The 16,379-nt window shown below is 36.5% G+C and overlaps 2 protein-coding genes across 2 annotated transcripts; one reads left to right on the top strand and one right to left on the bottom strand.

Moving 5' to 3' along the window:
* The first annotated feature begins 1,669 nt into the window (after positions 1-1,669).
* LOC113106747 (chromaffin granule amine transporter) lies at positions 1,670-9,754 on the top strand. Its single transcript, XM_026268774.1, has 16 exons — positions 1,670-1,934; positions 3,924-4,053; positions 4,696-5,020; positions 5,119-5,177; positions 5,991-6,074; positions 6,607-6,699; positions 6,840-6,929; positions 7,031-7,074; positions 7,190-7,250; positions 7,478-7,573; positions 7,699-7,777; positions 7,867-7,918; positions 8,481-8,544; positions 8,849-8,968; positions 9,161-9,294; positions 9,386-9,754. Exons 2-16 carry the CDS (start codon positions 3,939-3,941, stop codon positions 9,491-9,493), a joined length of 1,524 nt encoding a protein of 507 aa, XP_026124559.1. The 5' UTR covers positions 1,670-1,934; positions 3,924-3,938; the 3' UTR covers positions 9,494-9,754.
* A 1,867-nt stretch (positions 9,755-11,621) lies between these two features.
* LOC113107330 (protein MAK16 homolog) lies at positions 11,622-14,539 on the bottom strand. The gene is made up of 10 exons (XM_026269753.1): positions 14,318-14,539; positions 14,044-14,093; positions 13,836-13,945; positions 13,672-13,736; positions 13,432-13,583; positions 12,908-12,962; positions 12,656-12,730; positions 12,474-12,569; positions 12,243-12,308; positions 11,622-12,147 (listed from the first exon to the last, which is right to left on the bottom strand). Exons 1-10 carry the CDS (start codon positions 14,330-14,332, stop codon positions 11,929-11,931), a joined length of 903 nt encoding a protein of 300 aa, XP_026125538.1. The 5' UTR covers positions 14,333-14,539; the 3' UTR covers positions 11,622-11,928.
* Positions 14,540-16,379: the final 1,840 nt, after the last annotated feature.

Below are 16,379 nucleotides of genomic sequence, written 5' to 3'. Positions count from 1 at the left end.
AAAGACCAAAACAAATGAAGGTTTAAGAATATATATTCTTACCTCTTGAGAGTCTATCGTTTCTCTGGAGGAGTGGATGATGTTGGAATCCAGGCACTGTACAGCAGAAACAACAGACAGACAAAACATGACATGAACTGTCTGCATGGTTGCATCCTTCCTGAAACAGAACAGGTGCTTATCTGCCCCTTAAACGCAGGTTATAGGGGGAAAAACTCAAAATCCAGGTTTCCCACCGGGCTGGAAGGAAGGTAATAACAGTGACACTACTTTGTTTAACCAATGTGAATATGATTAGCAAACTAAATAAAAGTGTCTTGTTCAGCCTAAACATTCTTGTCGTGTTAACTACAGATATATTGATTAGCAAATTAGCAACAAGTTGTTTTAATTTGTCAAAGCCTAATTCTTACATAGAGCTTTACATGATCTGTGATCTTTGAAATCTTGTAGAACTTGGAAAGGCAAAGTAGTGCAATCATTAATGCACATGTAACTCTAATACACTGACAACTATACAGTCAACAGACAGTAAAACAATAAACCTGTAACATTAAATGCATCATTTAATCATGCTTTAAACCTGTCTGTCTGTCTGTCTGTGTATTTGTTAAGAAACAAAATAATTAAAGCAACCTTCAAGACAGTTTTTAGATACTACATTTCTTTGTTGAGTTCAATCAGCTCAAACATATTTAGACACACTGATATAAAGTATTAATATTGTGTGTAAATTTGTTTAATTAGCAGTTAACTGTGCAAATCCAAAGGCTTATATACAGTGACCTCAATACACCGAGCTACTTTACCAAACACAACACTAATCACTCGAATGGTAACTTCGGTTGAGAAAGCAAACTCAATTTCTGTTTTACATGTTTTATTTTATTTATTTATTATTTTTTACTTTTCCAGAAATGCCAACTATTTTCCTATTGCTATCTATAGGAAAGTAGGCTTCCATTTTAAACCACCAATACAATTTCCTCTAATTAAATTAAATGATTCCTGTCAGAACTGGTTGTGTTCTCTCTCTCTCTCTCTCTCTCTCTCTCTCTGTGTGTGTGTGTGTGTGTGTGTGTGTGTATTTGGGCTGAACAGAGGGCAGGTGATGGAAGATCACCAAGCGGTCTTCAAACCCTCAGGCTGATTTACAAAAGCCAGTCAAGTACTCCAAACCCAGTTTTATTTTACTACAATCATTGTGCTATTATGTTTTTTTTTTCTAATAGTTTTAAATAGATTTTTATAGTTTTATATTTTCATTTGTATTTTAAAGTCTAGGCAATTTTGCTGTCTTTAGCTACTTTTTTTAGTTGTTTTGTATATACAGCGTTTAAGTTTTAATTTACTTACTTTTATTCATTTCTATTTGATGCTATTATATTTGATTTCAATTTAAAGTAATCATAGTTCATCATATTTAGTGTTTTACCTGAAAGCCTGGGTAATTATAAGAGGTTATTGTATGTGTTTGTGTGGGTGTTGGGTAACAGAAATGCACTGTCACTCAGATTTTGATATTAATGTGAAAACTTTAGCATAGCACATAATGAACAATCCCCATTGATTTCATAGTGGAGCGATTAGGTTGCTGACTGAGCAGTATTCTCAAGTGAAATGTAGCAGCGGTTCCTGATTGTGTGTGCTGAGTCTGGATGAGGGATCACAGATAAAGATGAAAAAAAGCCTGCAGGTCTTTCACCTACCCAATAAAGAGCAGCAGATGCACACAATTACTCTTGCTATGACGCAGTGTGTGTGTGTACGTGTTCATGTCTTCATATTTCCTCCAAAAACCCCTCAACAGATCACATGCAGGTGGCGGTGGACACAGACACCTCCAGCATCATTCAGTTCAACAAGTGACCCCTGCATCACACACACCTGCACTGGACAAACACTCCTGCACTGAAGAAGAGAATGCACCTAAGGTAAGACGACATTTAAAAATGTTGTTTATTTTCTTTACATATAATATACTTAAAAGGCAATCATTTAATTCCTTAACCACTTTCATATAATGTCTCAATCGAGAGAATGATTAAGGACTGCATATTGTTTCATGAGGTCAGACAGTTGTGTTTTATGATGATTTTTCTTGTTTCATTATTAAATATTATGGAGCCGTGTTTCAAAATACATGATTAGTAGTGTCCAAAATACTAATATTTTAATGGGTACAGGTTTAACCACACGGTTAACAAAACCCTCTCTTTAAGAAAGTTTGGGAACACAAAATGATGATGTTGGCAGGTTAAGTGATTTTCAGCATCATTACTCCAGTCTTCAGTGTCACATGATCCTTCAAAAATCATATATTACTCCTATCATTGTTGAAAACAGTTGTGCTCTCAATAATTTTCAACAATTATAAAGACTTTACTCCCCTTTTTTATCAATTAATGCACCCTTGCTGAATAATAATATTGCATTTCTTAAAATAAAATAAAATGTATACATCAGACCCCAAGCTTTTGAGAAGTGTAAATCAATACAATTTTAGCAATTGCAAAATTTTCACAGCATATGACGGAAGTACATTATCTTTGAGCTGTTTATAAGAAATTCAAATCAAAAACACCAAATGCTTCTCTTTTTTCACAAACTAAAATGTTAAATCATTGACAGTCAAACATAAAGTAGGGGTTCTGAAACACCGAGTCTGTTCCTCATGTGGCCTAAAGCTGATGTAATCATACCGTTGAAACTCAATAACACAGCACATAATTCCTGCCCTGAAGCAAAGAGCTCATCTAGAACAAACCTGTCCTCAAGCCCTTTATCACATCCTAGAAGACTGCATAGGGGCCTGAGTACTGTTGTACATTTTGGGCCCCTCCTGGATTTTAGTTGGATGTCAATTCAGTTCTGAAACTTTTTAGGCAATCTCTGATCAAACATATTTTGAAATGTATAATGTCACCATAATGTAATTTTGTAATTCATAATACATCATTGGGTTTAGATAAATCTGCAAGATGGTTATCATCTATTGACCAGCCCTTTTCAAATGAACCCTATCAAAATAGCATATGGAAAACACCATTGTTTATATTGTTTTCTGTGGAAGAATCAAGTATTTCCAGGTCTTAATATGCACATGTTGCAGTCCAATTCAAACATGTTTTAAAATAATAGGTAAAGTAAACTTGTAATGTGCGTGCATCTGTTTAGACGTCTATTTTCTTTGGGTAATTTCTGACCAGATTTTGGAAAAGATGCTGCTTCTAGGTGCCAGGCTTGTGTACATAAGTTAACACCCTAATCTCAAACTAGCAACTGAGGATCTCACATCTAAACAAACACTATAAATGCAGTCTATAGTAACTGTTCCATCTGTGACAAATTTGAGTAAAAAACAACAACATTTAAAGCAGGTTAAAATAGTTTTTAAATTGTTATTATTATTATAAAAATATGCATCAAATTTGTAGATCTTCTAAGATTTAGGCCCTCAGTTATACTCTGTGACAGGATGCCATAGAGTCCATAGAATCCAAAATCCAATTTTTTTAAGTTTGCATCATTGATTGTTATTTTCCTGTTAAATACTATGAAGCTACAATACTTTGAAACTCTCTATATTTCATCAAGCTCTAAAGTATATGAATAAAGATGAATTTACGTGACTTCAATTATTATGCAATGTATGAGATATGTATCATGGTTTCCACAAAAATATTAAGTACAACTGTTTTCAACATTGCTAATAACAATAATAAACATTTATTAAGCAGCGAATCAGCATATGATTTCTGAAGGATCATGCATGTGGCAGTGGGGACTTTAGACATGTTTTACCTGTTTTAGTCAACAAATATTCCATTTAGTCTCTCAATTAATATGAGATCATCGAATCTAAGTGTATAATACTTAACAAATACATACTGTGATAATCTGACCCATGCCTGTGCGTCCAGTGACAGAGGTGGATCATGGCTATGCTGAACCCTATGGACTGGATCAGAGAGAGCAGGGGCTCTCCTCGTCTGGTGCTTGTCGTTGTGTGTGTGGCCCTGCTGCTGGATAACATGCTGCTAACAGTTGTGGGTAAGTACACAGCCATCCTAAACAAATAATAAGGTTTTCCACTAACAATATGGTTGCAGGGATTTGCTGCTATTTAGACATTCTCTGTAAATCGTAGATATGGTTGCGCACTGAAATCTCACTAGATGGTCCCGCCTGGTACCAACAACCATCCACGTTCAAAGTCACTTAAATCCACTTTCTTTCCTGTTCTGATGCTCAGGTTATCTCAACAATCAGATCGTCTCAACCTTGTCTACATGCCTAAAAGCACTGAGCTGCTGCCATATGATTGGTTTATTAGATATTTGAATTAATGAACAGTTGTCATTAATCAAGTGGACAGTGAGTGTATGTAAAGCTGATCTATAGCCATATTTGTTGATTACAATAAGATGTTCACATACATTTAGCCAATCTGCATCACATTTTGAGAACATTCTGTATTTTCTGCAAAAACATTATATATAAACTAAGAAAGGTTGAGCATTATGCTGGACAAGTGACTCTTCTCTCATTATGACATTTATCTGCTTGCATCTGCCCTGACCTCTGTCTCATACAGTCCACAGCAGGTGGAGGGGAAGGGTTATTTGCAAACACAAACACAGGTACCGACTCTTCCTCTTCCCATCCTCACGTCACACCTCTCATTCTCTCCAGTTCCCATTATCCCAACCTTCCTGTATGCCACAGAGCACCAGACACAAGAGCCCCCGTCTGCCGGCCCCCCTGAGGCTCAGCCCACCTACACCTCCATCATCTCTCTGTACGACAACAGCACCTACGCCATCAGCACTGCCAGCCTCACCATCTCCTCCGGGGCTAATGGGAGTTCAGGGCTCAATGGCAGCTCTGCCGAGCGACACAGGTGTAAAGAGGACAGTGAGTTTTTGGAGGAGGAGAATTTGAGGGTTGGGCTGCTGTTTGCCTCCAAAGCCCTGGTGCAGCTCATGGTCAACCCATTTGTGGGCCCTCTGACTAACAGGTACATAAACGCTTCGAGCAGATCATCTAAAATGACTGTTACTTAGCTGAAGTAAGTAGCACGACAATAGATGGCTATATGATGTGCCTGTTTTACAGGATTGGATATCACATACCGATGTTTGCTGGGTTTGTCATCATGTTTGTCTCCACAATAAGTAAGTCATGTTATATGATGTAAGTCATAGTACTATTTAATAACTATGAATTGTTTTATATTGTGTGTTATTTACTTTATTAGGACTATTAATCTCTACATGAAATGGAAAGTCATGCACTCCATTTTCTAAATGCATGTTACTGATGTTATTGTGAGCATGGGTTAATGGGATAGTTCACTGAAAAATGAAAATTACATCATCATTTACTCTAATTCTTAATTCAATTCTGCTAAACATAAAATGAAATTGAGGAGGACATGAATTTGAATGAGAACAGGATGTTGGTTATCAGCTCTTTTTCTTGAGGACCCAGATTTTACATTGAACCCTGTCAAAAAAAAAAAAACAGCTAATGCTGGTTAGGTTTGTTTAAAGCATGGCAGCTGGTTTGAACTGGTTTAAGCTGGTCATGTGCTGGTCCTAAACTGGTTAGCTCCTGCTCAGGACCAGCTAATAACCAGCTCAAACCAGCTGCCATGCTTTAAAACAAACCTAATCGGTATAGCCGTTTTATTTTTCCAACAGGGAAATCAAATGGTGACTTGGTGTTTATCATGCTAATCGTCAACAATATATGTTCAAACATTGACTTTCAAATATGAATATCATTGTGTAGGGTCTTAACTACAATGGAGCAACAATATGAGATTATTGCTCATAAATTTGTTTAAATACACTACTGTGCTCTGAGTGAGACATATTCAATATATTTATGCTTGTTGAAGTGTTTTAAATGCCTTCACTTTATATGACTAGTGCAAACTACAAGTGAAATGAGGTGGACTCTGACTTTGAATGCGTTCTCTGCAGTGTTTGCCTTCTCAGGGACATACGCGCTGCTGTTTTTCGCCCGCTCACTGCAGGGAATTGGATCATCCTTTTCCACTGTGGCAGGTATAATATCTGTGATTTAGCGTGCTTGATATGATGAACCAAATATTGGATGCATATGATTGAAATGCCATTGTTAAAATCATTTTGAAGGAAGTCTCTCACTTGATCAAACATACAGTTAAAAACAGGAATAGTGAGAAATATAAATAGGACTACCATTTAAAAAAAAAAATGTCTTAATATATTTGAACATCTAATTTGATGCAAAGCTGTATTTTCAGCATCATTACTCCAGTCTTCAGAGTCACATGATCCTTCAGAAATCATTCTAACATGCTGATTTACTGCTCAAAAACATTTCTGATTATTGGAAAACAGTTGTGCTACTTAATATTTTGGTGGAAACTGATACCTTTTTCAGGATTGTTAGACCAATAAAATGTTCAAAGGGTCAGCATTTATCGTAACATTATGAATGTCTTTACTGTCGCTTTTGATCAGTTTAATGCATAAAGGTATTAATTTCTCTTGAAAAATCTAGCTGTTTTAGCTGTAGTGTATATATGATAAAAACGACTGTGTGGTTGTGTAGGTCTGGGAATGTTAGCAAGTGTGCACACAGATGACAAAGAGAGAGGATTTGCCATGGGAATCGCATTGGGAGGACTTGCCATGGGAGTGCTCAGTACGTTAATACAGTACAAGATTTGTCCTCTTATGTGCTTCATGTTACAATTTAAGTTAACATTGTAAACATCAACAACTGGAAATCACTAGCAATACCTAAATGAAATTAACCAACAGTGCAAAATGTACTGTTTTCAGTTGGAGCGCCTTTTGGCAGTGTCATGTATGAGTTTGTTGGTAAAAGTTCTCCCTTTCTGGTCCTTGCCTTCTTGGCTGTGTTTGATGGAGGTAAGATAATAGTAAAACTCATAAGTCTTCCCTTTTAAATTCATTGAGTTACATCTCATTATTTATCCAACTGTTTTTTCAACTTCCAATTTCAACACCAGCCCTCCAGCTCTGCATCCTTCAGCCCTCAAAAATATCTCCAGGGGTGAGTGGCTCATTCAGTAGTTGCTGTGAGTTTTAAAAGTTGATAAGAGATAAGGAATGTGTGCATTAGTGTTACTGTGAGAAGCGGGAGTGATTGTCATGTGTCTTCTGTTCAGAGCGTGGAAGGAACACCATTACTCACCCTGCTGAGGGATCCCTACATACTCATTAGTGCAGGTGAGTGTGGAAATCAAATAGAATCAAATACATCCTCAAATCCTGCCCACAGTTTGAAAAGTTGTCGAGAAGGTTTAGTAGCAGTCTCTGTAATAACACGTATGCCTTCATTTAATCACGGCCGAATGTTTGGATGCGAACAGCTAAAACGATTTGTAAATGAAGCGGGTGAGGAGCTGTGCTGAGTGAATGATGAGGAAGATTATGGTTCCTGTGTATAATTACAGGGTCGCTGTGCTTTGCAAACATGGGGGTGGCTATTTTAGAGCCCACTCTTCCCATCTGGATGATGCAAACAATGTGCTCGCCAAAATGGCAGCTTGGTAAGAAACGCTATTATTCCAAGTCATTAAAATGTGATTGAAACAAATTTACTTCCTGCTTATTTACAGGTCATTTGATTTAATTCATGTTTGTTTTCCTCTAATCATGGTTACTGGTATTGCAGGTATGGCTTTCCTACCAGCCAGTGTTTCTTACCTCATTGGGACCAATCTGTTTGGAGTACTGGCCAATAAAATGGGAAGGTAATACATTTTCTCGCATGTCCCAAAATGAATAAACTGAAAAGCAAATGTGAAGAGCTGAATCATTTAGAAATGCTTGTCTGATGTAGGTGGTTGTGTTCCATGATCGGCATGCTTCTAGTCGGCATCAGTCTGCTCTGTGTGAGTATCACATTTTAAATCACATTTCATTACAATTTGCACATGCATGCTTGAACTATGTACAAAACAAATATACTGTGCTTAAAAAGTCAGTAAGTGATTTTTTTTTAGATAAATTAATTTTATTCTTCAAGGATGCATTAAATTGATCAAAAGTGACAGTAAAGACACTTGTAATGTTATAAAAGATTTATATTTCAGATAAATGCTATTCTTTTGAACTTTCTATTCATCAAAGTATCCTGACCATGAATTATGGTTTCCACAAAAATGTTATAAAAAATATTTTAATGAGAAATGCACCAAATCAGCATACTAGAATGATTTCTGAAGGATCATGTGAGACTGGAGAAATGATGCTGAAAATTCAGCATTGCATCACAGAAATAAATTAAATGTTAAAATATATTCAAGTAGAAAACAGTTTTTACTGTATTTTTCATCCAGTCTTGGTGAGCACAAGAGACTTATTTCAAAAATAGTAATACATCTTTTGACCCCAATCTATATATTATATATTAAAGGACTGGGGTGATTGTAACATTATGTGAATTTGTTGTAGGTCCCCTTTGCCAAAGACATCTATGGGCTTATTGGTCCCAATGGAGGGTTGGGATTTGCTGTTGGTGACTATTATTCATTTATTTTTCATGTAATATTTAAGGGGAAAGTTCCCACAAAATGATAATTATTTCATTGTTTAGACACCCTGATGCTGTTTCCATATCTGTATTTTCAAATGTCTCTCAGTTTTTATTTTTTAGACCCCACATTGCCTTTATACTGTATATATATCTGTTGTGTTCAGCAGAAAAATAAAAGAGTAAACAAAGACAGAATTGCCATTTCGCAGTAAACTATGCTAGACATTTTAAACACATAACTCTAACAGATTGTATGAAATGTGCAACTAATTATTTGTGCTTGTAGGAATGGTTGATTCATCTATGATGGCTATAATGGGTTACCTAGTGGATATTCGCCATGTGTCTGTCTACGGAAGTGTGTACGCTATTGCTGACGTTGCACTCTGCATGGGATTTGCTGTTGGTAACTGCCCTTAATGCAGCTGTATTACAATACATTTTTACTATTAGACATGTTTTGCACAATTAATTCCTATTTTGTCACAAATTAGATCTATTAGATCCATTTTCAGGTCAAAACCTGGTGTTTGCTCACCCTGAGAGCTCCAGGAGCCAAACTGACTCTATTTTCTCGGTGCGTTCGCTTCTACTGCAGGTCCATCGACTGGAGGGGCCATAGTAAGAGCCATAGGCTTCCCCAATCTCATGGTGATCATTGGCATCATCAACATCCTGTATGCCCCCCTTTGCTTCTTCCTCAAAAATCCTGCTGCTCGGGAGGAGAAGATGGTGAGAAACACAAATGTGACACATATATGTGTGTCTGATCAATACGTTTACAAATGCTTTGTGATGACACCTGACACTTTTTTTCCTCAAGGCTATTATAAATCAGGAGTGTCCAATGCATGTGAAGAGCTACAATACACAGCGCGGGTACAGGGAATTCCCTCTGAGTGATGACAGTGAGGAGGACACTGAAGAGTGATGCAAACACACTTATAAAGGAACAAATAACCAGGACCTGCAGCCCTGATTCAAAACCTTTAAAGTGATTAATATAGCAACTTTCTCTATCCTTCACTAAGATCACATTTAAGTGTTATAAATGGTTAGTGCGAAGTGAATATTGTTTTTGTACGCTTGTAAAATGTTGTTTGTCCTGTCTCTTGTCACTCCATGAAATAAACAGGCCTGATTTGTCAACTTGATTTGATTGTTTTCATCGTGATCTGCATGTGAAGGTGATTGTGCATCAGTAATGAAGAGAAAATCCATTGTGAGTGGGATGCCAACTTCTTTTGTGCCTACGTTAATTGCCTTTGGATATGCATCGAATGTTATTGAATTTAATGATGTAGTGATTTCCAGGGTAAAAGAGTGGGAAGTTACGGACAAAGGGAACCGATATAGCTTCAAGTTCGACAACAAATTTGAAACCATAGATAACTTAATAACTGGTTCTTCTCGGTCATTATACAAAACAGGTCAGTTTTGTGTCCCTCATTAACATACTGTAAATACTGACATGAACAGTAACTACCAACTATATGCTATTTCATGAATTTAACACCAAATGTCCAGTTATACGCAATAAATGAACATAAGTGCAAACTGATTGTAATGTCTTTGGACACATGTTATTTACAAATAAATGAAAATGTATAAATGTGTGTAAATGTGACCCACTTCTGTAGGATGTGAGAGCATTTTGATGTGTAATTTCATAATAATAAATAATATTAGTCAATAATATTGTCATTTTTGAAATATGGTTGAAGTTTACTGCCGAATACATTACAGTAAGTGCACAAACATGTTAGCTTAGCATGAGATGGGATGATGCAATTTATTAACAATCTATGTCCGACATACAATCAGCTTACCGAAAGAAAATTTCAGAAGTGTTCATTCTTCATAATACCTGCACCTATTGGGTGTTGTATCACAAATGGAAAATTAAAACAGAGTGGCGTTTCTGAAATGTGTTATAATTTGTATTTACCTGTAAACGAAACTTAATATCACTTCACACTGGCTTCTCTCAGCTTTACAAAAAGTATATTTTAATTAAATTGGCTCTGCAAAACTAACTAAACTAGAGGGTCAGTTCCTATTATACGTTTTCCTATTATAAGTTTTGTGAGTGTAATTTTTAGAACCAGGTTTCTTTTATCATTAATTTGAGGGTGAACTTGGAAGCATACGGCTATAAGACTAGCTCCTAAATCTGTGAAACATTAGTAGTGACTCCTAAGTCACTGAGATCAAACACAAACTATCTTAAATTTGCTGTTTATTTCAATCTGGCTCAGAATATAAACATTTTATAAATATCTGATGATATTGATGATGTTATCCCAACTCCAAATGTTCCTTTGATTATATATTTGTTGTCATTAACCAGCTGGGCAAGAAGTAACAGCGGCTCTTGTGTCCAGTTCGATTTTCTTTCGTTTGTTGCACATCTTACGATCAACCATGATTATTCTACTCTGTTAATAAAAAAAGGCTGTTTGAAATCCTGTTCATTTTCTTGCCATCATGTCAATGATCGAATTTAAAGAGTGCACCTCTGAAGATCTGCTGTTCTTCTTTAAATGACATCATGGGAGCACATAAGAGTATGGTATTAAATGCACTCAAACCTGTCCTTTCATGTGTTCAGGGAGCGCTGGAAGCATCACCAGGCAATGGAGCATGCGTTCTCCTGGATGCTGGTTCAGGTTGAATGAATGACCCCGTTTAACAGAGTAGGTGGAGAAGGTGTTTCCTCCATCTCTGCTGATATCAGATGATTATCGCACAGAAAACAAAGTACTGCTCACCAGAAAATGTTTGTTCAATTCAATTTCGCAACATTAACTCATACAAGTGCTGTCAAACATAAGAACTACTTCTAGAACTAAAATAGATCATGACAGCTACTAATTTCATTCCTTTTTAAGGCTTGAATAAATGTCTTCTAAATAAATGTTTTCTAGGGATGTGCAGAGCAGTTGCAGTTGGGTGCATGAGATGTAAAAGATGATCCAAGGGATCAATGCATTCAAGCATAATATAAAAGTTGTTTTTAACTTCAGAACACCAGCCACTAATAAAATAACAGACACTACTTAATATTCATGCATGCCATTTCAAATAAAGTTTATTATATGAACATGGGTCAAAGTTGACCCAAATGTACACAATGGAACATTTTAAAAAACACTTGTGCTTGCAACAGCACAAGTATAGATGAGACAGGTCCATGTACAAACAATCCCACATTGGAGATTTGGACAGGAGTGTACAAACACACACACACCCCAGTGTACACTGTTAGTCAATAGAGGTGTTATACCAACAATCAAGGTTTCATGAATTGTAAATGTTCCACACACAGCGAGAAGAGTTCCTCCGGTGTGATCAGCAGTTCAGTCTTCATGTGGCCTTGCTTTTCTGAGCTGGTTCTGTCTCTTGTTCATATTCTATCTCTACATAGACCCGTTTTTTCCTGATTGGGCCTTTGAGTGGAGCCTTTCCTTTCGATTTGGCCTTGGTCTTCTCTTCCTCTAACTCTTCCTCAGACTCTTCTTCCTCACTGGATTCCTCTTCAGCATCCTCTTCTTCGTCACTGCTGCCCTTTAGGTTGTTCATATCCTGTAAAACATGACCAGGGTTGAAATGATGACACTCTTTGAGAGATTAACCATGTCTTTAATTTTATTTTATGGAATTTAACTGTAAAATATTACCTCAAAATCACTGAGATCACTCTCTTCAAACTCATCATCAGCAACAAATTCTCTCGTCCCAGACTCCTGAAAGACAGAAACAAGATCACATAAGTATATTATTGATATTAATCCCATCTAAAAGTATGAACAAGTTCTCATGAAGTTGTTTGATTTAAATTGTATAATTTCATAATATTACTGTATTTGTTACAAAAATAAATGCAGCATTGAGAAAAAAATAGTAAATACCTCTTCATCTTCCTCTTCCTCTGATTCAGTCTCCTCTTCCTGTTTTTCCATTGCTTTATCAAAGGCGTGGATAGGGAAGTTGTATATGTCTCCATACTAAACGAAAAGGGGAGGGGGACTTTAAATGCAAATCACTAATCAGGCACAAAAGCAGGAAAAATGTGCGCCAAAGATGCACTTACCGTTCCTTGTTTTAGACGGTCTAGCAGTTCTTTTTCTATGGCATTTTCCAGCTGAGCAGCAATAAGAGCTTTTTCCTGTTGGGAAGAAGAAAAAATTAGTAAAATGCAGCACACATTGAACTCCACATTTGATGCAAAGAATGTTTTTTTGTTAAAAAAAAACAGGTAAACCGGTGTAAATGCTCAAACAAAATAATAACACAAAGACTGGGATATATTCAGGACTTCACGTATGATCAGTTCATCACCCACCTCTCTCCTCTTTTCTCGTCTCTCTACCTTTCTACTAAGTGGAACCAATTTTCTCCTGTAAAATAAAACACAGGCATCACTTAAGACATTATATACAGCAAGCCATATTTGTCTAAATGCTGTTCAAATGATCCTGACAATAAAAATGTATCAGAGTAGCAGCAAATAGGCATATTAGAAAGATCATGTAACACTGGAGACTGGAGTAATGATGCTGAAAATACAGCTTTGATCACAGGAATAAATTACATTTTAAAATATATTAAATAGAAAAAGGTTATATTAAATTGTAATAATAATAATTCACAATATCACTGAACGTTTTTTTTAATCAAACAAATGCAGCCTTGGTAAGCTCTTATTCCAAGGCCACTTACATATTAAAGATGTGAATGAAATGTTTTAAGTTGAAGTAGTTTGACGCGAGATAAAGACCTCATGGAATCAGACACAGAACTGGTGCAATGCGGTGTTGTTCACTAAAGCACAGAACCACAACGAAAGCAAGTGAGAGAGAGACTGACTGTCGTTTGAGGGTGAGTTTGCGGATCCGAATGAGATATTGCGTGATCTTCGTCAGCCGCTGTTTGCACTTGTGTCTGATGAACCTCGGCCAGTAGATCAGGTTTTCATCGATTTGCTCCAAAGCCTTCGCGTAGTTTCTATCCAGTTTAACCTGAAATAGTTAAAACGAGAGTTATTCAACATTTCAATGCGACAGACATCAAATGATGAAGGTGTTTTGCTCGCTTTGGTTTCCTCACCTTCTCCCACATGCGAGCAGGGAATGCTGCTCTCTCAATAACTTTCATGTAGAGATAACACAGGCCTTAGGAAACACAACAATCGTGATGATCAAAAAATGTATATACGGAGACACTGTTTGGAAACCGGAGTTCGCATCTGCTTTATGGATGGGTGTTTTTACCTTTCTCTTCTCTCACAGTCGCATACTGGCTGTTGGCGAGAGGACATGAACTGCGATTGCACAGGCCTGTGATGTTGTATTCATTTCGACAGAACTGCTGAGTTTTCGTTCTGTAACAACGACAAGAAACCAGTTTTAGATGTCATGTTCGTCAACATGAGTTACAAAAAAACACACCGTTAGTTTATAATGATGTAGTACTACTTACTTTACTTTGTAGGAACAAAAACTCTTATTGCCGATAAGGTCCCATATAACCTTTAAAAGACAAATGATGTTGGAAATATGAAAGTTCAAACTTGAAGACCATTAAATAATCTGAACGTTCACAGCTAACGTTACCAGTATTTTATCATCTGTTAAGATATTCGGTTATTATTAATTCAGTCGCGTCCTGTTCATTCCAGATCACATTTAATGTATTTCTTGTCAATAAAGATTTATACGTTGAGCTTTTCTGAAACCGCTTCAACGTTACTTACGTCGTCATGTTGCATTTTGGCAGCTTCTTTGGACAGTCGTATGTAAATACATAAATTCCGGCGCTAAAGTGATACAATGGAATCAGCTAACAAATATTTATGATAGCCCAGTTAAGTTTTTGTGATCAAATAAATACCGCATGGAGGTTTCAGGAGGCAGCCATATTAATAACACGACAAGCGACCCGACTGCTCCTCGCGAGAACAGCAAACTCGCGAGACCGGTGTTGCGGTATTCGGTTCTTGTGAAAACCACGCCCCCTTCGCGAAAACCCCGCCCCGCATCTATGACTCCCGTCCACTGATCTATAATATAATACAGATCAGTGCTCCCGTCTCTAGCTCGATTTAACGGTAAATAGGTCTTTTCAATAACATCTTTATTATTAGAAGTATTTTAGGTCTCAATGTGAGTTTGAATCAAGGCTGCATTTATTTTTTTGCATTTATTTTTGCATTTTGGAAAAAATACAGGGAAAAAATAATATTGTTAAATATTGTTATGGTCTAAAATAGCGTTGTTGTTTTTTTTAGATTATATCATGATCTCTGTCAGATATTATTATTGTGAGTTTGCCTCTTTGCAATCCCTCCTCTCTTCTTACTCGCTCCTTTCCACAGATGTTTCCTTTTAAGGTTGGGTGCCCTCCCTTTCTGTCTCCTTGTTTTTCTTCCTCCTCTCACCTGTGTGCTCTCTCTCTCTCTCTCTCTCTCTCTCTCTCTCTCTCTGTCTCTGTCTCTCTCTCTCGATTCTCTAGTCTTATGTCTCTTTACCTCATTACCTCAATGTATACCCGCATGCGCAGATGATACATAGAGTTGAATCGGTGAAGAGTGATGATGGGGGATCCTTTTGGGCCCAGGTTGCTGAGTTCAGTATGTCCTTTACTGAAAGTTGAAATGTTCCGTGTCCATATTATTCCTTATATGTCCAGCATTTGCTAAATGTATGCTTACCTCAGACATAATGTTGTTTTGGCTTATACTCAACACATATTTAATCTATATCCTATTGGTTGAAAAGATCGTGCCACCCTTATTTTATCCTATATAAACTTTAGTGTAAAACAATAAATGATTTGAAGTGAAGGTATATTCAGATTTTGTGTCTGCTGTGCCTTTTCCTCCAATGGCCGTGAACACTTCAGGAGGACTGAGAAAACTTGTGGTGGTGGCGATGTAGAACGGGACCATTTTAATACTTTAATAATTTAAAAGTTTTGTATTTAAATATACATCAAAATCTAATTAATTCTTGTGATCAAAGCTCTGTTTTCAGCATCATTACTTCTTCAGTATCACATGATCTTCAGAAATCAGTCTAATATGCTGATTTATTATCAGTGCTGGAAACTGCTTTGCTATTTAATATTTTTTTGGAACCTGTGATATTTTTTTCAGGATTCTTTGATGAATAAAAGGTTAAAAAAGTAGAGCATTTATTTAAAATAAAAATATTTTCTTAGGCACGAATGTGGTTTGTGAACAAGGTACAAAATATATTAATAAATTAAGCTTTGTTAAGGGAATTTGATTGCCATTTCGTTAAGCGTTGATACTGCTAGATTATTAGCTGCCACTGGAGGGCAGCAGTCAGCCATGCATTTCCAAAATGAGAGAAATAATCTTCTTGGACATATGTTTGCAAATTTGCATTAACGTCAAATTTCGGTCATAGCCTTATGCTGAGAGAGTTGTACTTATAACCCAAAGGTTTTGTGGGTTTCGTGCAAACTTGATGATTTTTTTCCTAAATAACGCAGAGCACAAATTCCTAATATGGGACACCATACTTAGCTAACGTCACACGTTACTTTTCACTTTTACTTTTTATTCTGTTCGTTATTCACCGTTTTCAGTGCATGTACCACCGATCTATAATATAATATCTATAATATATATATATATAATATATATAGATCAGTGGCATGTACCAGACTTGTGTTCCATTAACCCCTTCTGGAAAACTAGAAGGATACATACCAAATTACACATTATACAATATGATGCACTTATACTACTAGTCTCGTCATACTGTTTGGACTTTTTATCACGCAGTATT

Source organism: Carassius auratus, chromosome 8 (assembly GCF_003368295.1).
Source record: "Carassius auratus strain Wakin chromosome 8, ASM336829v1, whole genome shotgun sequence".
Lineage (NCBI taxonomy): Eukaryota > Metazoa > Chordata > Actinopteri > Cypriniformes > Cyprinidae > Carassius > Carassius auratus.
The sequence above is the reverse complement of the archived record's forward strand: the minus strand, read 5'-3'. Positions and strand labels throughout refer to the sequence as shown.